At 44.9% G+C, this 24,351-nt stretch overlaps 1 protein-coding gene across 7 annotated transcripts in view; it reads right to left on the minus strand.

The window, feature by feature from the left end:
- Nucleotides 1-24,351, minus strand: part of LOC6593115 — a 61,153-nt gene that overhangs the window by 12,615 nt on the left and 24,187 nt on the right. For all 7 annotated transcript variants that reach the window (XM_026985258.1, XM_026985257.1, XM_026985256.1 and 4 more), the window contains exons 3-8: nt 6,927-7,059; nt 4,456-4,661; nt 2,755-2,868; nt 1,895-2,104; nt 1,647-1,798; nt 807-951 (exon numbers count right to left, since the gene is read on the minus strand). In XM_026985258.1, the coding sequence (XP_026841059.1) occupies nt 807-951; nt 1,647-1,798; nt 1,895-2,104; nt 2,755-2,868; nt 4,456-4,661; nt 6,927-7,059 (960 nt within the window). The remainder of the gene's footprint in view (nt 1-806; nt 952-1,646; nt 1,799-1,894; nt 2,105-2,754; nt 2,869-4,455; nt 4,662-6,926; nt 7,060-24,351) is intronic.

The following is a 24,351-nucleotide window of genomic DNA, read 5'->3' on the forward strand; positions in this document are numbered from 1 at the left end:
AAATTCCAAGGTATCTCCTTGTCGTAACCCTCCAACAACGGCCTACTCTCTTGTTAATATTGTGTATTTTTCGGTGCTTTTGGCCAAGCAGGCAATTAGACCTTAAAAATGTTGATTTTTCCGAGCCCCAATGCGGATGATTGGGTGAGGCACTGGGGAGTGCTGAGTTACTGGGAGTCAAATTTTAACTTGATTAATTCAGAATTGTAGCGCGAATGCGAATCAATTAAGCTTATTAAGCAATCTATCAAATTGTGCAAACAACCCAAGCCCAGGCCCAATCCCCCATTCACTGCCTGCGTGCCCCTTTAGGGGGCAGATATTTCAATTGAAACAAGGCCAGAGGGTGGCAGGCTGAAAAGTAAAAAGGTAGGCAACAAAAACCGCACTTTCAGGGCAAACAGGAAGCGGTTCAGACCTCTCGCTGGAATGGCGCCCCGTTGGTGCTTTTGGCCATTTAAATTTCGTGCAAACAGGTCGGAAAACTGTAAAAGCGTTAAGATGACTCTGGCTATGGCCGCTGCCGCTGCTTGCGGTGCTTGTGGCGGGTTAAAAAGTTTCGCAAGTTTTGTGCAAAAGTTTCGCCGCCGCTGGAAATTAATTTGCCAAAACTTGCCGCAGCAGCAGCGGGCGAGGGAAATCGAAGGAAAACCTATAGAAAGTGTGGGCCAGCTATTTTTTACAGTGTTCCCTTTTTTTTAAAGCAATGCCCCCGATGGCCCGCTTTTGTGCTTTCGTTTTCATTAAAAAGTTGCTAGAGCGCGAGGAAAACATTTAATATTTAATCAGGATAACGCAAAACTCACGATAAATGTCCAATTTCCAGCCATCCTCCATGCCCGATTCGGGTATCATGCTCTGTTCGGCGCGGCAGGACAGGAACTTGCCGCGATCATCGATGGTGGGCGTGAATGTTAGCACCGAGGTGGTCATATTTCCATCCGGATTGGCCTGTGGAAAGAACACAAGCCAAAATTAAAAGCAGTCAAGACAAAGGAAAGGGCCCCACGAAAGGGTTGTCGAACGGGTTCAGGCACGTTTCATCGGCAAAGATTGGGGGCTGCTTTTAATTGGAGCCCCGTTGACTGGTACGTGACTGCCGTTCAGGCCTCAGCTCCAGCTTCAATTACCGCAAAAGCATGTGTACTGCTCAGCTCTCCCATTTCAGGAGGGTAGCAAAACTTTGCATCCGGGCCTGCCATTAACAGGGCTGACAGGCATTTCAAATTTGCATGTTTATAAACATTACACAGAGGGTAGCAGAACAGGGTATGCCCAGGAACTGAATGAGGATGAATCGGAGAGTTCTCCTGAATTTATATGAATATTTTGTATGGGAATCAACGCAATTCCATTCAAGTGAAGAGTATCTGTAAAGGGCATCACTTTCGCTGATAGATTCGAAGCGTTCTAGAAGATTAAATCTACTTGGAGTTTGAATTTTAACAATATCGATTCATAGGAATCCATAGGAAAGCCATATAGGCTTTGCGCTTAATAATTTAATGAAATCCTTAGAGAATAATACTTTATCTATCCTGATTTGAAACAGGATACCTTCCAGTCGTATCTAGAACTTCGAGGGGCTGTAGAGGAGGTTTCGGTTTTCCTTCCTTTTGGTCGTATTGTGTTCTGTGTTCACTTACAATCTCGTGGGTGTTCTTCATGGGGCTGCTGCCCTTCCACCAGGTAATCGTCGGCGCTGGACGTGCCCCGATGACAACGCAACTCAGTTGATAAGAATTTCCTGCCGACAGGGGCCGGTTCTCGCCCTGCAGCTTAACAATCAAAGGACGCACTGAAAGATACAGATACACAAATGCGACTTAGAGTGGGGAACCTAAGGGACTACTGGCACTCTCACTGGCACCGGAACTGGCACTGGCACACTCACAGTTCATGTCGAGGACAACGCTGCTGATAATTGGCGTTGTCAAATTATTGTTCTCCGCCCGACACGTAAGCTGCATGTGGAGATTCCTGCGCTCCAGGCGCGCCAGCGATAGGACATTGCCCACCCTCCGCTCCGAGAGGGACTGGCCCACACTGGCGTTCTTGTAGATGGTATTCCCATGCAGCCAGGTAACCCTCGGCTGTGGCCGACCTGCACGACAACGCCGAACAACGAACGAGAGAAAGAATTATCGAGTGTGTGGTAAGATGGGGAGGTGATTGTGTGGTGTGGTGGTGTGGCATGTGGCGTGGTGGTGTGTGTATGTGTTTGAAACTGATATGTTTGTTATACGGCTTGGACTTGGCGAGTCCTTTTCCTTGGCATTTCAGCAGAGGATGCCTCCGTTTTCTGTTGTTTGTTCAGAAACTGCAAGAAGTGGCTGTGTGTGTGTGTGTGGTTTAGTGGGTGAAATGGTTGTGATTGTGTGTGCACAAGTGCCTTTCGCTGTTTCATTTGTTGTCTTGTTTGGCTTTTAGCAATTTTCAAGTGCTCTCAATGCAATTTGTGGGGCCATTGTGTCTGCCCCTCTCCCTCACCCTCTCCCTCTCCCTCACCCTCTCCCTCTCTGTCTGTGTCTGTCTGTCTCGATGGGTATCCATGTGTGGCATGCAGCAGACAGCTAGCCGTGTGGAAATTAAATAAAATGTGAAAATGTGAAAATCCTTCGCCTGCAGCTTGCCCGCGCGCTCTCATCACTTTTAATTGTCAGACACAAGAAGCGCGCGTCACAGCGTCAACACTTTTCCCCACAGAGAGAGAGACAGACACGTGGCCGCCGCTGCTGCTGAAAAAGGACTTACCGCCGATGGCCACGCACGTAATGTTAATGGCGGATCCCTCGTTGTAGGGCCCCAGTGTGTGGTCCTTGATGGTGGCCCCCTTGCTGTCCAAAATGATGACGGACTCGGGCGGAACTGTCGGGGCGAAAAATGGTAAGGGAATTAGTGACGAGACACAGAATTTCTCTAGGAAAGTGCACCCAAAGTTTTTCCCGGACCCACCTGACTGCATTCCTTTTTGGGCCGTAAGATGAAGGCCCGTACATTTACGTCGACATGTTGGACAAACTTTTAATTTTCGTGCAGCCAAATTTGCTTGTTTTGCTCTTGCCACTTGGCATTATTTTGACTGCTCTTTCAGACCGTTTATCCACTTGGCTATGTGTGTGTCCTAACCCTCCGATTATCCCCCATTTTGCTGGCATATTTGCAGGGGGCGATCCGCTCTCTACTAACCCTACTTCCCCTCCGCTCGCATTAGCAACAGCAAAAACTTTCCGAAACACCCCGGGAGTGGGGCCTAGGGGCAACTTTTAATCTAATATCTTCTTTAAAGTTTTTTCCATACAAAGTTCTGTAAATCCTGCGTTGGTTTTACGCTTCACATGTCACAGCCACACACACACACACACATTCCCCGTGCTCCAAGCCCCTTGGTTTTGTGTGGGGCATGTAGAACATGCTCAAGGAGTTGGTAAAACACAGCCGCCACGCCCTGTCTCGTGCCCCACGTTTACGCTTCATCTGGCAGCAGAAGCAGCAGCAGCCACTATTTACCAAACAATATTCGACCATTCGGTCCATGGCCCTCTCCGTTCTTCTGCTCTCTTTTGGCTATATATCTCGTCGACTAAACGCCTTTGGAAACGCATATAAATTTTAATGGTAAATTGCAAGCCACAGCCACTGCCACTGCCTCAGTGCACAGGTGGCTCCCGCATTCCTGGAGAAAAACACAAGGAATGAAATTGCAATTGGCGAAGGCTCCTCATAGAAGGGGATTATCCAAAGAAGAAAGAGGGCTAAAGAGAGCAGAGCTACCGAGGCATGGGATACCCCTGCGATGGGAATAGTTAATATGTATAATAATTGGAAATACGAAAGTTATAGCCACAAAAATGGGATTTTCGAGTAAGGGTTTTTGGGTAAGGGTAGTTTTGCTAAAGTATTTTCACTACTTTCATCATAAAATTTCATTCTAAATTTCTTAGTAGAAGTTAAGTGGTTAAAGGGGCTAAGAAACAGTACCGATTTGAAGATTCTGTGCTCTAAATTTCTACTCTTTTTCTGCGCCCAATTCCCAACGAATCAATTCCTTGAGAGACAGAGAGAAGGAGCTCAAAAAATAGGGAAAAATCCATTGAAATGCCAACAAAAATTCAATTCAAAACTTGTCCCTTCTCTGCGCTCTCTCTTTGGCCAGCTTTAACCCTCTGGAAGCTGCAACTTTTGGCCAAGTTTGCACTTTAAAAGCTGTTTTCAGAGCCCCCTCCCATAGGGGATTGGAGGGTAGAGGAAAAGTTGGCAGCCCGAGCATACAGTTGGCATCTTCTTCTGTAACTAATGTGTTTGTCCAAGAGCTGAGTGGTGGCTGCGGTTGGCCCAAGGGTCGCTGGCCACAGGACATGTCGCTGCACAAATTAGCTGCTCACTTATGCTGCAGGCCCTGCCCCGCCTACCCCTGCAACATGGAGAGTACGTGCATCTCAATACTGTACTTACTTATGACTGTTAAATTCACTTTGGAGTTACGCGTCGGACTCTTCTGGAAGTCTACGCGGCACCGGTATTCGCCCGTATCGTCCTCCGTTGTTGACTTGATGCTCAGCGTGCCGGCACGGCCTGTCACGTTAAAGGACAGCCGTTCCCGATACGTTTCGTCTGACCAGTGGGTGCCCCGGTCAAAGTTCGAGTCCCTTGTATCCACACTGGAAAAAAAAGGAAAATGGAAGCAAAAGCGTCAGAAAGAGTGAGAGAGAGAGAAAGAGATTTTAAATGGGATTTTTCAAATGAAAACAAAAGGTGGGGCCTGATGAAAGTTTTTCCCCTCGTAATTGGGTTCTGCAATGAATTAATAACCCCCCACCACCCCCTCCCTACCACTTCCGCACCTCCATTTAAATTTATTGTTTTTCGCTTGAATTTTCCGATTATTGATTAACTTCCATTGATATTTGGAGAATTTCGCGTTGTAATGAGTTCATTTTGGTGGTCAATCAATGGTCTTAAAGTTTGGATGGCTATTTCTGGCTTGCTTTTTAAAAAGTTTCGAGCCAGAGAGAGAGAGAGAGACGAAAGAGTGCCTCGAGGGGGTAGTGCTATCGGCGAGTGGCGTGTGGCGGCAAGTGAGGCTCCTGATTTAGGTCAACATTTAGCCAAGTGGCCAAGTTAATTGGGTTTTAAAGCTGCCTCTCTCTCTCTCTCTTCACAGTCAACATATACTCGTAGTTAATTATGCAGCAATCGTTGTAATATTCAGCTCCATGAACCGGGGCAACAGTAATTTTAATCGAGGGATTTTACTGCCAGCTTAATCTAGATTTCGCCCACATGCAATTTATGAATTAATCATTGGAACGGCAATCAGATGGTTGCTAAAATTAGTCAATAATTTCTGCAAAGGGCCGCACTCCCCTAAGAATTCCACATAAATTCGCTTTTCACATGAGTAGATCTTAACTGCAGCTCTTTCCATCTATGTACATTGTACATATCAATGGCAGTTTTCTCCTGCTACCCTTCTCTATGGCCGTCTTTGCCACCTCTCTTTTTTCTCTGACAGCTTTTCCAATTGCTAGAGTCTGTGTTTTATTGCTTTTCAATTTTGATTTGTTCATGAACATATGGCGGGAACGACTCTTGAATCTTGATTCTTGCTGCTTGCGCAGGGTAGCTCTTGACTAGAGAAAGTGGCGAGGGGAGAAAGAAGAAAGGCGGAGGGCAGTGTTTCAGTGGCACATAATGAGGTTCTGGCCATCGCCTGTCCTGACGCTGGGGCAATAAAAAGTCAATGGCATTGACGGACTAGAATCGAGCTGAAAATTAAATGCTCCCCAAGTACAGAGCTCTGGCCGAATGTGGCCCGAAATAGTGGCTAGAGGATGGGAGGCGATTGCGATGGCTTTTCTGGAGTTTCTTTTATGATTAATTTACTTGCTGAGTGGTTTTTAATTACCAACAAGAGTTGGCCATTGCCGCGTATCGTTGTGCAACGCTAATTACTGCGAGACGAGTATTTTTGCTATAGTCATTTGCCTTGGAAGTCCGCCCATGAAGAGCGGACGACCCTGCCCTGCCCTTCCCTGCTCTGCCCTGCCCTAACCGAAAGTTCAATTAGTTTTAGCCGCCGCCTGGCAATCAGCTAATCAGCGCCCCACACACATGCCCCTTGCTGTCTTCTCTTCTCTGCTCTTGATGGCGGACAAATCCAATTAAAGTTTCACGCCTTTGATGTACTATGTAACTGGAAATGGAAATGGAACTAGAACGTGTGTATCTGTGAGATACTTGTACAAGAAGCCGAACATAATGTCAGACATGAATAATTGAAAAAGTTTTTGTGCTGTCGAAATGTAACCTTGGAGCAGCCACCCCCTGGCCACCCGTTTTCCAGGGAAAACTTTCATCAATTTCTGTGTGGCGGTCCTGGTCCAGCCTCTCTGTATAATTTTCTAGTTATGCTAATTTCCATGCCAGACGATGCATAGATGGGCGAACATTTCGGGAAAGAGTGGGGAACGTATGCCTTAATTAGCAGACATTAAATCAAAATGAAAATGAAAATGAAAAACCTGACATGTGCAGGTCCTTGCCTTGCCTCTCCTCTCCTATAATGTTGTCATTTTCTGCCTCATCTGTTGTGTATCTGTCTGTGTTTGCTGTATCTGTGTGTGTGTTTATGTGTGTCTGTCTGCTCTCGTATCTCGTATGTCTATCTGTCTGTGTCTGTGTGTATGGGCGTGTGCGTGTGCTTTTGTGAATTGAGTGGCGAGCGGGTTGAGTGCGTCAAAAGTTGTCTGTGGTAATCAATTTTGTTTATTTATGAACCCACCCCACACTCCCCACTGAATTCGTGTGTGTGTGTTTGTGTATCTCTGTGAAAATGTATTTGCGGTCAAAGTTCGGTGTGAGGCTACGGCCTGTAGTTGACACAAAAGCTTAAAGAAGAGGACTTAAAAACTCTTACGACTCACCTGTAAATGGGCGTCTTCAGGCCCACCTTGTACCAGATTACCAATGCCACACGATCCTCGTAAATGGGCGGCGTCACGTTGCAGGGAAGTAGGCCGACGGTGCCCATTATGGACTCGGAAAGAACGGGCGGACCTGCAACGCAAAAAGAGAGAAAACAGATGAGAAAAATGTTGAGCCAATGATGAAAGATGCTGTGACACAGACACACACAGAAAAAGTATGAACCGGAAGCGGAAGAAGCGGCAGCGGCGCACTCGGCGCGTAACAAATGATGTATAATTAGCCGAGGGCATTAGCACTTTGTTTTGCTACCCCGAGAGAGGAGGGAAAGCGGCGGCTACGATCTGCAGCTTTGGACCCACTAATAATACCATAAATAACAGAGGAAGAAGCGACTGAAAGGACACCAGAGAGAGAGCAGACGCAGACAGAGTCAGAGATAAAAGTGACGTAATGGGTGCGACGTCTTCATCGTCCTTCTGCCGGCGTCCTGCGTCTTGGCCGCGTCTTTACATTAAAGTGAAATTAGCGAGCAAATCCTTTTTCTATGCTAATTTCTTTTGGCTTTCAAGACGCGCGGATTGTTTTGGCCCCCGCCAAGATTCGTTTTTCTCGCTTTTTTCCTTCTTTTTTACTTCTTATATTCTTCTTCTGCCTTGCTTTTGCTCCATTTTTTTTGAGTTATGTCCTTTGGCTTTGGCTTATTTTCCGAGTCTTTGCTCTTAACAATTTCCTTCCCTTTCAGCTACGGCTGCGGCATTTATTTGTGTTATTTTTGGCCTGCACTTAAAATTCGTTTGCCTTTTCATTATTTTCGAGGCGGCCCTCAAAAATATTACAATGCAAGAGATCGAAAAGGGAGAGATAAGAAGAAAGATAGGGAAAGCGAGAAACAGAGAGAGATAGGGGTTGCTGTTTGAAGTTGACATTAATTTTGGGGCCTCTTCTGGGAGATGCCTTTTGTTGAGTGGAAAGGAATTTCTATATAGAATATTGTGCATACACTTTACAAGGGATACCATATGGATACCATAAGGACATGTCCAGCCGTTTTAGGCACAGAAATTACAAAATTTTCTCAAATATATGAAAAATTCAAAATTCAATAGAAAATCCACCTATTACCGTTCCTAGAGGGTATCCCCATTCGATCCTCAAATCCCTCCCTTTAAATCCAATTTTAATTTAAATTTTATAAGATTTTTGCGCTGGACTCTCAGACTGTCTTAATTTTGTGCTTTCGAAAAGTTTTCGAACCCTTTTTCGGGACATTGGCAGTCCCTCGTCACAGAGTTTTCCATCCGTTGCGTGGGGTGTTTGTATCTGTATCTGTGACTTATTCAAATTTAGTTGTCGACTAATTTGCATTTTGCGTGGGAGAAAAACAGAGGGAAAACAAAGTTATTAAAATCCATTGGCAGCAGCCGCAGACGGCGGCAGCAGTTCCTCAACTCAATTACATGGCTCATACGCAGCGGTGTCCCAGTCGATAGAAAATTCGATGCGCTGCGGCATGGACTCGTGGACTGCTAAGTCGTGAAGTTGGGCAAGCGATCCCCGATAATGCAATGCATAATTTATAATGATAATAAATGGTTTTTCCTGGCTCCCTGTCCATCGATTTTGCATAATAATAAGCCAAGTCAGACAAGGTGGGTGGGTAGTCCTCGTGGCTTATTTTCGTACCACATCCACATCCACGCGAAAGCCCAAAGAGTCGTTTAAAATGTCATGTTGTCTGTGCCGGAAATCGCCCGGGTAACCATTTTCTGTGTGTGCGGGCTGTGGGTCGGGTCCGGGTACGGGTCCGGATCCTGACTGCCGCCATGTTTCGATTTTCGCTCATTTCATATGCAAATATGTTCGATTTGCCATTAACTAGAGAACAGTAGGTACGCAGGACCACCGCAATAATAACAATGCTCCAATGCTGGAGGATGTGGGATGGAGAACACACATTCGCCTGCACTGCCACTGGCCCTGTCAGCAGGGAGGAACGCTCAGAAATTTACATTATCCTTGCGTCTCTCGTTAAACGAAATGCCAACATTAGCAAAACATTTAATTATAGCAATTAGCTAATTAGAGATTTCGCCCCACCACCACCCACCATTTTTGCCCCAAGGCCCGAACGTAAATTGTGTCCCCTCTCCCACTCTCTCCGATTAAACAGCAAAAATCAATCGGAAAATGCCCCATTTCGTGGGCCATTATGCTCCTGCATGATTTTCTGCTGAGGTTGGCAAATATTTTGTGGCTGTTTTTGGGGTGGGCTTTTGTATGCATTTTGTGTGGTTTCTGTTTCAGTTTGGGAGTTGAAGGAAAGGGTAAAATCGGTAGGGAATTTTTAGATTTCCAGGCAAGCTGTCTTTCAGGAATATTTAAGAGAAATCAAGAGAAGTTAAGAGAAATGCCATTGACATTAATTGCCACAACACGGCTGACATTAGGAGTGATGTTTTTCAGTGGCTGTCACATAAATGGGGCAGCAGCGCTTGCCACTCATTAGTTTGGCCAAAAACTGCACCCGTATTTTTGGGGGTGGTTGTCATTGCGATTCTGTTCGGGTTCATGTGTGCGTGCGTGTCTGCTGTGTGGCAAATTAATTGCACATAAAATTATAACGGAACGCACTTGAAACAAGCGACAGTCTTCCACCTTGCCACACACACAAACATTTGATGCCACTCACAGATGGCAGTCGGAGTCGGATGGCAAGCCAAAGGTCATAAAAACACCCAACAGTAACTGCCGAGTGCCTCCTTAGAGCCACGCCATTAATTAAAAGCAATGTGTTGATTCCATTTCTTATTCCTTGGGAGAAACCCTCGCTCCTCATTCCCTGCTCCACCCACTCTGCCAACAATTGGCATTTTGTTTTGACTTTTAGAGCATTTATAGCCAATTATTTTTATGGCCCAGAGGGTGGCCCCAGCTCTGGCTCTGTAAAAGGTGTCTGAATAAATGAACTCCAGGATCGATCCTTCGATGAATGTGACATGTATTACATTCGATTTATGCTTCGGGTATAAGTGGCTATTGAGTGGTTCTTAGAAGACGTTTCTTAATATATACTTTGTGATAGGAAACAGGAAGTGGAGAGTGAATTTCCTTTGAATTTTGTCCAATGAGGACAATATGAGTAATTAAATGTTGGAAAGCACTTGAAGATATTTTCTCCAAATAACACTACATCAATCCCATGATTATCATATAATACCTATAGCACAATTTACAGCCTTACGATGTGTTCTCAAATCACAAATCATTGGGGCATAAATGCAATTATTATTAATTATTTTCACAAAGTGATTCATTAAAAAAATATTGTTTTTTTGTGTGACAAATGTCCTGGAATATGTATCCATTCGCGGTTTCCTTTTAGTCCAACCACAATGCAACTGTGCAGCAGAGACAGGGATAGAAATAGATATGTTACTTGGGGACAAAAAAATATGACATTCTATGAGTGGATGTGGCCATAAATTAAATTGCTTTAATTAATTTTCTCATTAAACGTCATTAAATTCAATTTGTTTGAAAATCAGCGGGCAGGGTCAAAAGAAAATTTACCACAAAGCGGAATAAAATATAGTTTTTGCTATGAGGGAATCCCCCGTTTTTAAACAATACTTTAAAGATAAATTTAAAGAAACGAAACGGCCCAGAGGAGAGGAAAGGACAGGACTCTCTGGCACAAAATCTGGTAAAAATTATTATGCAAATTTGCTTTCATATTAGTGGCTTTTGCTCTGGCAGGCTCCACTGCCATCCTCCCTGTGTAAGATGGAAAAAAACGGAATCTGCGAATGGAGACATGGAGACATGGAGACATGGCAGCAGCCAGCGCCAGAACTTCACTTGACAACGGCAACATTTGCTGATTTGACAAAAATATGCACACAGAGCTAGAAGCGCACAGGATATGCCAGAGGAGAGGCAGAGAAATGGAATGACATTGCCGGAAACTCCACAGCCAAGAAATTGGCAGAGAAATTTAAATAAAAATCTTGTCAATATTGGCAGCAGATGCAGCAGCAGGGGCAGAGGGGTAGAACAGAGGAGTGGTGCAGTGTGGAGTGGAGTGGAAAGCGACCCCCTTTCCCCCCTTAAATATGAGTAACAAAAATGTTGTTTCAAATAAGTGCAAACATTTGCATAATTTGCTAAAATCATGGTGCCATCGAAATACAATCAGAATGAAATAATCTTTCGAAGCTATAGATACCTTTTAAAAATCATATTTTCAACAATAGATAAGTAGTTTTTGGGGGTTGGGGAGTGTAGAAACATATGCGAATGGGTTCTTTTCTGTACGATTACTTTGATAAAGGGGTTACTGAAAGACACATAAGGATCTAAGGATGAATGAAAAAGTATGAAATGCCATGGAGTGAGGTATTCATTCATTCAACGACCCCTCCGCTAATTGTTCTCAGCGTCAGCGGGGGAGAGGCAGAGAGATCATTAAAAACTGTAATCAAATAAAAATCAAATAAAAATTTCCAAATTCAAGCAAGCCCTGGAGGGCGTCCTGGATGGAGGTCTTTCAGTTACAATTAAATTAAATCTGGAAGCGGCAGGAGGTCCGTCTGGCAACTATTCATGTGTAAAAAATTCGAACAAAAGACTTTGCTGCTGCTCCTGCTTCTCCTGCTGCTCCTGCTCCTACTGGGGGCGACAATTACTGGCGACGGTCAAGAAGGCAGCACCACAGTCTTCGACTTCTTTTCTTTCAGTTTCTTGTTCCCTTTTCCGTTTTATGGCCATTTGCTTTATGTAATGCCAAGTGTTTTGGCCAGCCCACGGACGGCATAAAAGTAAAGGGCGACAGGAGCGTCGCACTTTTAATGTGCAATAAACTGTAACGATAATGATTATGCGTTGTAGATGGGGCCAAGGAACAACCAAACCAAACGAGGGATAGGCCTCGGTGCTTCTGTTGCAGCAACACCCGTCAATCGGGGGCATAAGTTGGCTTTAATGCGCACCCAAGTGGCAATTATTGAAAGTGCTACAGTCCGATTCCAGAGTCCAGAGTCCGAGTCCGAGAGAAAGTGTACCAAGAAATCGTTTTGTTATCGGCCTCTGCTGTGCAAAATGAATTTTATATTTAATTTAATTTTGCCAAGCACTTGGATTACCATTTTCTAGGGGTTATAATTGGAGGCGACTGCATGAGTCCTTGCGCTCTTTATATTCGAGTTGTAAATCTAGTTGTAATCGAGGCATAAAACAACCCTTTCAACACACACACTTATTCCCATTTATTTCATTACAGCAACCCAAAGAACACAAAGCCCGAAGATGAAGATGGAGATGATGTCCGTAAGTATTTTCCATTTTCCATTTAACTACGAGTCAAATAACTGATTCTCTTACATCCATGGGAGACATGGCCCAACTGCTGCTGTGTCCTGTATCCCACATCCTGTTCTAGCCAGCCTGTCTACCCTTTTGGCCACATAAAAATGCAGTAAAGTCGGTAGCCGACTGACTGACAGACTACCAAAACTTTCACTTCCTGTGCGGAAGCCTCTTTTCAAAGGGGAAAAGATTCTTAACTGCCAAATTTTAGTGGCCATTGTGTGTGTATATGTGTGTGTGGCATGTGGCGTGTGGTGTACCCTCTGCGCATTTACATTATGCCTGCCACACAGTCGATAAGTATCTGAGGGATACAGTGGGATAGGATACTCGCTTTCTGGATATCTCTTGCATTTTATGGCCCAGAGGAAACACTCTGCTGGAATCAGGTGGATAAAATACACACAGGCCCACACACACGCCCACATGGGAGACCAAGTATCTTTAATGCAGAAATCAAGTCACTCGAAGAGCACTTTTTCTATAAACATTTTCATTTTATAGATACTTAAAAGGGCTGGGCCGTCGGCGCCGCCTCGGCCTCGCCAGCATTTGGAGAGTAGCTTTTATGCGGGCGGGACCTTGTCCCTACCTTTACCTCTCTCTCTCTCTCTCTCTCTCTCTCCCGCTCTTTTAGCCCTTCTACCCGTTTTGGCCATTATGCTGGGTCTCTTTGTGCCAGTCTGTGATTTTAGCAAGCCTTCGAAAATTGTTGCATAAGGAAGGAAAAAGGGCTGCCAACACGTTGCGTTTATCTGTATCTGTATCCACACGAGTATCAGGTGGAACATGTGTGTGTGTGTGGGTGTGTGAGTGTGTGCGTGGAGAGTTCATTGAAGCCATGACCGTTTACGTTTCGCTTTTTTATCTGTAAATGGCATCCGGCTAATGCGCTGCTGACTCGAACAATGTCCCCCCTACTATCTTTCTATCACTATTACAGGAGGAAATCTCCATGTAAACGCATGAATTTAAGCTGCCACCAAGTGAGAGAGAGCCAAAAGTCAAAAGATAATTTTATTATAAGAGCAAAAGACTGGACTGGTGTAATATTATGAAAGAATAAACAAATTACATGAAGAAATTAATCTGTTTCTGCTTCTTTTTTTGTTTTAGTCAGAGGAAAGCAGGAACAGAAGGAAAACCAAAGCGAATTTTCTCTTAATTGCTGCACAAGGAATTTCAAAATGAAATTTTCATTTCAAAAGTATCTTATTTTATTTTATAATTCTTCATTTCATGGAATAGAGATACCCTCGACCCAAGGAACCTGAAGCAGTCATCAAATCCGCATAAAGAGTATCCCCTAGTCGAAAGATGAGACCTGTATTTCCGTTCCTTTTTTTATTCGGATATAATTTGTTGTGCACGCGGAGTTTTTTTCGCCAGTAAATATTCTCGCATTTTGCTTTCCATTGATGTGATGGCTGCTGATGCTTTTCTTTTCTTCGCTCTGTTTTCTCTGTTTTCCGGGTCGCACAACCCGCGGCTGTTGTTTCTGGTTCGTATATATTTCGTGATGGCATTAGAAATTAATGAAATCAATTCTGGCCAAAAACAAAAGATGGATGGGCGGGTATGGGCGGGTGCGGGATCCACAGATGCGTAGGGCATGAAATTAGAATTGGAGCATAGCAAAAATGATGCCCCCGAAGGCGTTTGTTTTACGCGAATGTGTATTGATTGGATTTTGATTGATCATAGGCTCTCGGTTTATGATTCTGTTTCCCGATTCTGAGAACTTCAGGGATACGATACTCTCTGCGCGTATGTGGGATTTGCCTTTTAATTGGCGAATTGTCTAAATACTTTCGTTGGAAAACCATTCAGTTTGGGGCTTGGTTCCCTGCCATTGAATATGCCTCTGCCTTGGACAGAAAAAGGGTCGCCGACCGCATAAAATATGAAATGTCCGGCCATTGAAAGGGGCAATCCGCATAGCATCGCATCGCTTCGCATATTTTTCCATGCACACAAAAAACAATTTGCTTTGATTTATGCGCTCGTAAAAAACAAATAAAATTTACATGCTCTCTCCCATATACATACACATAAAAGGAGTACTGGGCGACCGCTGTGCAAACATACTCGTATCTACATATATCCCCGTACATCTCTCTTTCGTCTGTGTATCGTACATAATATACCCGTAATATAATATTTTCCTAGCTAATATATTAAAAAATACGAAGCCTGAAAGTGCGCACCGAAGTCCTTGCTGCAGCATAAAAAACATCCTTTCTGCTGCTGCTCTCGGGGTAAAACAAACACAAATACAACAGGAAAGGAGCGTAATGTGTGCGTAATGTATGGCAAATATGTGCTCCCCACACACACATACACACACACACACTCAGACACACACTTACATAACTGAAGACCCCATAAATATTTCATCAAATATGTGTTGTGCCCCATTTATGATGTGTTTGTTACACTGTCCGACCCATAAACATGCGAGAAACTGCGAGAGCATTTTCATGATGCTGATGCGACGCCTGTGTTGGCATGCAGCATTTATGAATGTACATATGTGTATATTCCCAGCCCTCCTCCTCACCCTCGAATCGAAGCTCTGTTTTTTTTATGGTATTCTAAAGCAGTGGGAAAGGTGCACTCGATATGATAGAGTGTATTGATATGGATTATTGCTGCAGTCTATAAATAGATCGAAACTACAAAGAGCTTATTGCTTTTTCGTAAAGTTTCTCACAGTTTTTCTGCCCTAAAATCTGATCAGAATGGTATTCATTATCGTTTCGAGGAAACAATTGGTCACAGGACACGAAACGTGCTCTTTCAACCAAACTCTATAAGATGGCAAGTCTTTCTGCAAAGATTATTCCCTAAAATTATAACATTTCGGAGCGTAAATTCCTTCTAAAGAAAAAAATAGCAAAATGTGATACAAACCTGTAGAAAAGTGTCTGCCCTTGCCTATCTTTTGCATTCATTTGTTGCCTTTTCACAAGTTTGTATTTCACACACCCGAGTTTTCACATTGTCAATAATAGCGCTGTACATGGGCGAATGGCTTAACGCCGATTAGTTAATGCCACACAATTCGATTTGGCCAGGTTAGCCAATAGGCATTAGCAATTATGGGACCATTGGCCAGCGGGTAGGTCTGTTGGGGTTACATCTGGTTACGATAGCAACCGCAGAAGCAAATTAGGCAGCAGTCGATGCCTTCTGAATGAAGGCGGTGCACGGTATGTGGATGCAGTTGTGGATGAATGGCTGATGATGAATGGCCGTCCAAACGTGTCCGAACGTGCGAGAGGGCCGATTACATTACAGGAGCACCCAGCCACCACCCCCGCCCCCTCCCCCGCCACCGGCCCCGCCCAATGGCTAATGAAGTTGCGCAAAACGATGATCGGCAGCTTAGAAGCGAAGCGCTAACCGCGCTTAGCTAGCACGTGTCGTGGCCAAGCAGCTTGTGGCTAATGCTGTAATGGGAAATATGGCTGTCCCTGCCCTTGCCCAAAGTGGAAACTCAATTAAATGGGGCACAGAGGCATGAGGTACCGGCGAGCACAAAAGCAGAAGCAGAAACAGACGTTCATAACGCTTCCCGTTTGAAGGATATTGGTGTGGAGATCGCCGTCATTGTGTGGAGGCCTTGGCGCCCACTTCCGCCGTATCATGCTCCAACGCCGCAGAACAAATGAAACGCTCTGTCATGTGTCACTGCAACTGTGGCAATGGCAATGGCATCGGCAATGCCAGTGGCAGTGGCAATGCCTGTGGCAGACGCAGCAGCTCTGAACAATCAGTAGGTACATGAACGCTGACGTCCCATTCCGCAGAGCTGCACAGAGCAGCGTTCGCCCCGGAGTCATTGTCATTAATTTAACAGTAGAGTCTGCTACTGCTGGCGGCCTGAAGGCAATAGCTTAGGAGCTGCCTTCGGGGGCCAACGACTGGGCCTGTTCCCGGTTCGTTCCTCTGGCAATGAGAGTGCAAAATAAGAACAACTTGTCTGCTGAATGGGAGATCCCTCGTCGGGGAGTGCAGACCTATGCTCACAATAATAGCATGGAGAGACCTTTGATATTTCCACTGCCGGATTCCCCAATTCATTCCACTGTGCTGGGGGCCCTGGGCAATGGTTCTGGGAAGGCGCAGGGTCTAAATTAAATAATTCCCACAACTGTTACACTGTTTCTCTGTTTTTGTGTGCAGACAATAATCCCCCTACACCCCAGCCACCGAGTCCCCACAGTCCCTGGTGTTTTTTGTGTGGAATAAGAGGAGCGAGGATACAGGACGCTTGAGGACTAGCGGATAGCAGAGACTCCTGATAAATGAGTCCCTAATATGAGCGCTGTTAATAAAAGTGGCAAATTAAACGTCAACCTCTGCTGCGACTCTGTGCCATTTGTTCTTGTTGGGGAGGGGATGGGAGGAAAGTTGTTTCATTCTGTGGATATTGCCAGGACCCTCTACTGATTGTTGCTGTTGGTTCAAGGGGTATATTGTCTTTGTACTGCTTTGGAAGATAGCAATAGATACAGCAAGTTAATTATGGATTCTTGTGGCATCTACAATTTTAAAAGAAATATAATTATCTTTCTATCTAACCGTATTTATCAGAATCGTATGATAAATCTATCACCTACTACAAATGTCTTCCCTTTTCTACAGATATTTCACCCTTTTAGGGTATCCATCAGTCGATTTTCCGACTGTTGAGCTATTTCTTGTTTAATGTCTATTTGTTTGCTTTTCAAATGCCTTTCGGGCCCAATGACAAAAGTTTCCACAACATACCCTCCTCTCTAGTCTCTCCTTCCACTTCTTTGTTGTTCCAAAAGGATGTGGAGTCTCTCATTATTTGTCGGACACGCCCTTGCAACACTATACTCGTGCAGACGGGTGGATAGAGGGGGCGGGCGGGTGGACTGTTGTTGCGGCTGGTTAGTTTATAGTTTGTCGCATGATTTTCCAGTTAAATTGCTTACAAAATCCTTTGACAGTGCACGGACCGACTTTTGAGTGAGGATTTTTAATGAGTTTTCTGTCCCCTAATAAGGACCTCCGAAAAAGGACAAGTCACCCCTGGGGGGCTGTTGAATATTTAATTATCCTTTCTACCCTGCCACTCCCCCTCTCTGCATGCAGGTATATGGAAAACAATAAAGAGCAAAAGCCAAATGCAATTAAGCGAAAATAAATGGTTCTATTATTTAGATAAACAATTATTACACACAAACGCACACAAATTCATTCATTGATTATCGATAATTTAGGCAATCGGATAAGCAAGGGGGAGGAAACAGGACTTCCGCTTAAGCCACAGCTGGACTGTTGGCTGACTCCTGGCTGCTGGTTGCTGCCTGAATAAACAACACACAACATGATGGGGTAAATGGTTGGGTGGCCCCGGAAAAACGAGAGGAAAAATCTATTAACGCCCGGATTATTAACGTCACACCATATGTAATTTATACGTTAATTATGCGGGAGTGTGTGTGTGGCCTCAAACTCTTTGGGTGCCATATTAATTATAATGGTTTGTTTGTTGTGGATGCTGCCACAGGGGGAGACTAGCAGCACATGCAAGCCTTGTGCCATTTGAGATATAAAATGAAAATGCACCACGGGCATGATACTCTCTCGCTCTCTCTTTTCCTGCAGCGATAACAGCCTTAAAACTAGAAAAGTAAAAGTAACAGCCTGGCGACATATTACGACTAATGTCGCCTCGCAGTCGTTGGAGGAAACTGAGCAAGCAACTCGAGAGCAAAACACGACAATGATGATGATTTTCCACCCAAGAAAACTAGAGAGGCAGGCGAGCAGTTGGGGAGGGGAAGTGGGGTGAGTGGGGCACTATGTGAGTATGCATAACTAAGACTGCAAATGATAAACTTGCGAAAAAGGGGCTGAAAGCTGCTGCTGCTGCTGATTCTGCTGCCTCCTAAGTGGAAAGTATGTCAAGCTCAGTGACACAATAAGAACACATATGACAGCAGGGATGCAGGAGGACGAAGAGGAGAGGGCAGGAGGCGGCACGAAATGATATGCCACGTGCAAATTATAAGCCTGCATGTGTCGTCTATCCACATCATGAGGCTCTTGTTCTGGTTCTCCTTCTGGTTCTTGGCGATTATCTAAGCTTACTCCCCGTACCATCGTCACCTCCCCCCATGTGGATATGGCTATATGCCTTTTCTTTTGGCATTGCGCATACGCCTGCTCCGCTGTTCCGCTGCTCGCCCACTAAATGCGTTTATTAATGCTTCTCCTTGGCCTAATTCGCAACACTTCTGCGTCTCCGTCTTCGTCGCTGTTGCCATCATTTACATGCATACATCATTTTGCATACATGATGTATGGCACACAGCGAGAGAAAAACAAAGGCAGCACCAAAGCAGAAACAAAGATAATAAGGGACTGGGGGGCGAAACAGATGGCCTTGCCAGGTAGCAGGCAGCCCGTGTGTGTCTCCGTGCCCCATAATAAAGACAAATGTTGAAGGAAACTTGTGCACAGGACACATAATTAACACAGACTGAGAGCAAAGAAAGGCAGCAAAGAAAATTGCTTTGAACTGTGTGAAAAAAGGAAAAGCAGCCCTGTACACATTCCACATACAAGAAAATGTTTAATTTTGCCCGTACTTTAAGAGGCAGTAGCGGGAAAGACTGAGCAGAAGGCAGGTCGAAGGAATCTCCTCTCTCATGGAGATGGAGTTTTAAGTGGCGGCTGATGGCTCGCTTGTTGCTTTTTCAGTTTTAATAGATCCCCGAAGATAAATCCCAGGACCCGCAAATCATGACCTGCCACACACACAAACACACACACATCTCCTTCAGAATGTTACAGGACCTCGGCTGCCATCACCGTTAATAGCCGTCCGTTGTCAGAGCACAACATTAATCAAATTTTCAAAACGAAAAATCCTCCAAGCAGACAATCAAAAAAGTTTCCACGGTCCGAACCAGACCCCAAAACTGCCTTATTTGTACCCTCGAGTGAATGGTATGATGATTCGCCGAAAAGTTCCATCTGACATGCATCCCACTGCTGAGCCTTCCATACCCGATGTAAAGGGGAAACCTATTAAACAAGGCAGATGGCATTTCCAGGGTATCAAGAGATTCGTTTCTGACCTAGCAGCCAGCCGCGTTTCTCCTTGTTTGCTTTCCTTTTCCGCTTTGCAACCCGCTGCTTGCTTGCTGCTCCGATAAGCCCATTTAGCAACGTTGTCATTTCTCTTGTTTCGTAACGTTGATTTCATTTTATTGTTGCCTGTCTGCCCCATGCCCCGTGCCATCCACATGCCCCATCCATTTGCTGGTGATGCTCCGCACGCCTGTCATAAATCTTGTTTTGAATGTCCTGCCAGCGTTGATAGCGACTGCGTTGGAGAGAGCGAACGAGCGGACAGGCCAAGAGCTAGTGCCTAAGTCAAGTCAGTCGAGCCATCGATTCCTATGTATGTGTATATATGTATGTATAAACCCTGTATATACTCTATGTATGTGTGTATTTATATGGCCACGGTAACACATTAAATTAGTACACTTGATCGAGCAAGAAATATTTATGGCAAAAAGAGAGCTCTTTCGCTGGCGCTGTCGCTCGCCAACCGAAACGGAGGCCCAGTTGATGCCCCGCCAGTTTCAAGGCCACGACGCGTCGTAAGGCCAGTGAGGCATATCAGACGATGGACCGCCACTGTGTGTAGCAGTTATAAATCTCGAACGCAAATTGACTGTGCAACGTTGCGACGCCTCTTCAAGTGAGGATAACGGCGCGGCGGCGACGGCGGCAAAGCAGGAATGGAGAGCCGTCGCCATTTTGTGTGCCCCAAACATTTTTAGGACCCTTTATACAGAACAGAACCCCATCGGCCATCCCTCTACAGAACGACCAGTCCTCAGCAGACCAGTCGACCAGTCGTCCTGTCTAGCCTCTTGTTTCGGTTATTGGCGTAGGAGATAGGCTTTTGATTGGCATTTTATGTTTGTTCATCGTTTGACTGCCGCTTTGACTTATGTTTCATTAATTTGTATCATTTGTATTGGGGTTAACAAGGGGTTCCCCCCACCCTCCGTCGTACCCGACCCCGACTCACCCCAGATGGGTCCTTCGATTGTAAAAAGGTTGTCCAGGGCTGCCCAGGGTTGCCCAAGGAATGTGAGGATGTGGAGTAGGGTTTCCTTTTGGTTATTACTGAGAGTGATAAAGGATGATAAGCATTTTCATAAGAAAATGAATGCTTGTGAGGCTTCACAAATCAAGTAAATTTCATACGCAAACGAAAAGAGATGTCTTCGAGGCATGGAATTGATTTAAATATTAAAATATTGAAAGGCAGATGGGTTTCGATTGGTTTCGGGAATGTTATGATGGCAAAATTATCAAGAATCATCTTTAGCTCTGACATCATTTTCATACCAAAGAACATTTGACTGGAACTTAGTTTCAGGAAAATATTCGAAACTCAATGCACTCCTGGAAGATTACTTGTTGAAAACCTCTAAAAAACGCTTGGTGAATATCATTTACATATGTACGTAAATTTATTAATGAACTTCTTCTCTTCATGATATTTCAAGGAAAACGAATGAATGAGATTAATTTAATAAACTTTTTCTGTACTATATTTTATATGGTATTTGTATACAACTGCCGACTCAGAAGCATATTTAAAAGGCCATCAAATAAGTATAAATATTCATATATATTCTCTGATTGGATTTTATTATTTGTAAAACTTTTCCGAGTACCATAATTCCTGTGTTGAATGCCACATTGAAGGAGCGGCCCATCTGCCACAGAAACGGATCTTAAATATTTGCCACACCTGTGCGCATAAAGTAGGGTGGAGGGAGACGAGTGTGTGTATCTCCAACATTTGCACAAAATCTGCAATAAATTTATTTCAGATGCTTTCTCTCGCTTAAATGTTCCAACGCCAGACAGCGAGAGTGCTGGAAAATCGAGAACAAGAGCTCTCTCCGTAAATCCATTTTATGAATTCGATGAATTTTGTTTTATATGAGAGTGGAATGGAATGTAAGGGGGGGAGGGGGGTTTTGTTTTGGCTCGTGAATATTTAAACAGCATCGGTGGAAAATGAATGAAACTTGCTCTGAATACCCATGCGAGGAGCCAGAGCCCACATAGTGCGAGAAGGCGACTGAAAGAAGGAGCCAGCGCGTTGCCTGTCATATGCAAACGAAATTAAAATGCACTACAACATCGTCCTCCTCGTCGTCGACGTCGTCGGGAACGGCAGAGAAAAAGTGCGCACGAATGCATAAATAAGTGGACGAGGGAGACAGCTGCGTAAAGTCCTTGGGACTCCATTGAATGGCACTCGAAACTATGCAACAAGAGCCTCCTCCACGGCAGAGGCGAGGCAGGCGAAAGTATTTATGCCAGAGAGTGAGAGTGCTCCAAGCAGAAGAGCGGCAAATGATTCGGGATACGGACTCTGATAGGTAGGTCAGGCACAGCAGAAACCTGCTACAGCATAGCAATGGGTATGAAGGTAGAGAAAACCTTAAGAATAGGAAGCAAATCCAGAGAAAAATTTAAGAACAGGCTCCAAAATGAAGAGGAAATCCCAAGAGCAGGGATCCAATGAAGAGACAAGACTTAGAACAGGCCCCAAATTAAGAGCCAACCAAAAGCGATGCCAAAAACATGGCCCTAATGCTTTAAATAAAGAGCCAACTTTATGAAGAGTCAGCCACAGGTACGGAAACAAAATGGAGCATTAGTTGTGAGATTGAAGGTCCATATGAAGACCCAAATCCAAGAGCGAGACCCTTTTCAGGTACGAGGTAAATGCCCCCAGAAAACTGCAATTGCAGGACGGAGATGGGGCCATCTCCCACAAGTATAAAGTGTTTCATATTGTTGTTTTTGATGCACTAAACTTTAACAACTAAAGTGCATTTACGAGGCCACTCCCCCCCCTCTGCAACTTCCTAAACATCCTCTTTCTGCCGTAAATGGGTCAAACACTTTGCTCCGCGTGGAAGCTGGAGAGAGCGAGTCTTGCCAGGCACGTAAATGGAAAGTGGATTCCTCTGCCAAAGTAAAGTGCATATGCCCACACACACACACGAGTCGCGACAATGCGTATACGTCACGTTGTACAAAGAAAATGGGTGGAAGGGAGCCGTGGAACCAGGTTCTAATGCAATCGGACCGAGCAAACAGCGAGTTTTCTGTTGCGGCTTGATGGAATTAACATACGGTGGTGCAACCAGAACAAGGAGCTGAAACAGAACCTGAATCTGTATCTGCTTGTACCTGGTAAAACCCTGTCCATTCCAGCATTCGCTGATGATTCGCTGAGCTAGCTTAGAATTAGCATTGCCCGCTGGCCCACACTGCTGTTCGCTGACTCGACAAGAAAAACAAGAGAACCAGAATCGACATTGCGACTAGAAGATACCCTTTAATTGAGAACTATTGAAGAACAAACAATGCAAATGGACACACATTGAAGTAGACAGATATGTATATTGATTTCACGACGAATGACGGGTTTTTTCTGTGTGTGAGATGCTTTTATTGTTGCCAGGAATTACAGGAAATCCCGACCTAATATACCCCAACTGTATACTCCATGGATTACCAAGTATTACAACATCGTCGACCGGATGTCGGCTCAACCTTTTCGTGTCGTGTTACTGTCGCCGTGTGGTTTTTAAATGTGTTTTTATTGATTTTGCCAAGCACCACATACGCCTTTGGCAGGCATTTTGCGTATACTCGTACACTCCGCCGCCTCCCTCCGCTCTCCTAACAGGGTTGCTGCCAAATTGAAAACTGCACGCCCCCGAAAAAATAAATTTACCAAAGCGAAGGATATACGTAGAAGAAAAAACCTGGCAATGTCCAGGATTCCTCTCTCGTTCGCTCTTTTTCCCATTCTTTGTGTGGGGGGGGCCCCGTGGGTTATTTGTTGAGTTTTGTAAAATTTATGCTTGGCAGCAAGTCAAAATGGGATTGGAGGAGCAGGCAGGACACCACTGCGGTCGAGAGCGAGTGGTAAAGTTTATGCCATGGCCCTGGGCCCTGGATTCTCCCTTCTTGGTGTCCCATATGGCAGGCACTGCAATTCCCATATAAATTTAATGCGCCAACAGGCAAAAGAAATGTGTCCTCCCTAGAGTATCCACGGGGAGTGGTGCGGGAGTCTATGGCTATGACTTAATGCAAGGGGCTACATAAAAATTGCATTAAGCGCAACGAGAATTATGCAAGACAGCGGCAGGAGAGGCGGGAGAGCTAGAGCCAGAGACTGGAGCAATCTATTTTCATGCCCAACGGCTGGGGCCAAGGCAAAGGAAAAAGAAAGGATCCATGGGGACATGAGGACATGGGCAAATGGTAGACTAAGTAGCTGGTAGGTTATCATCCAACAAAATAAGCTAATTTTACACATGATAGGCCTCTTGCCGACTCCTCCACAGCCACGAAGGCCACGAAGGCGGTTTGTTCAGCTGGAAATGGGGTTACGCTGCAGCACTGGGCCATCACTGATTCCACAGAATAAAAGGTTTGTGCGGAGGGATCATAATAAGTGTGCTCCTAATGCTAAGCCAACATCCAAGTTCTTCTTTCAAGTGGTTTTGGGGACACCACACAGCAGACAGGGCCTGGCCCCCCTTTTGACATTTATGCGGGCAAGTTTTCTTAAAGCGCTTCCCGTTGAGTGGACCTTTGGGTCAAGTTAATGGACTAGAAATGGCCAAAATGGACAGGATGGACAGCGGCTGAGCAACGGCAGAGGCAGGAATAGGTCCAAACAGAGTCCAGCAGCAACAGTCGGCAGAACACGCAGAAAAAGTGAACAGAAACAGAAAGGGATAAAACATTGTAACAGTGAATAATGCGCATAATAAAGTGTCCAAAACATTTGTTTTCCTTTTGGTCCGGCTTTTCCACTCCCTTTTCTTTGGTTTTTCCCGATTTCCCTTCTACCTTCTGTAGGGCCCCTTTTTTTTGGCAGAACTTTCCCAGAGAGCGAGGAGAGCGCCGTCACCCCCCAACCCCCACGAGAGTTTCAAATTGCTTTAA

Source organism: Drosophila persimilis, unplaced genomic scaffold (assembly GCF_003286085.1).
Source record: "Drosophila persimilis strain 14011-0111.01,24,50 unplaced genomic scaffold, DperRS2 tig00000002-arrow-pilon, whole genome shotgun sequence".
NCBI lineage: Eukaryota > Metazoa > Arthropoda > Insecta > Diptera > Drosophilidae > Drosophila > Drosophila persimilis.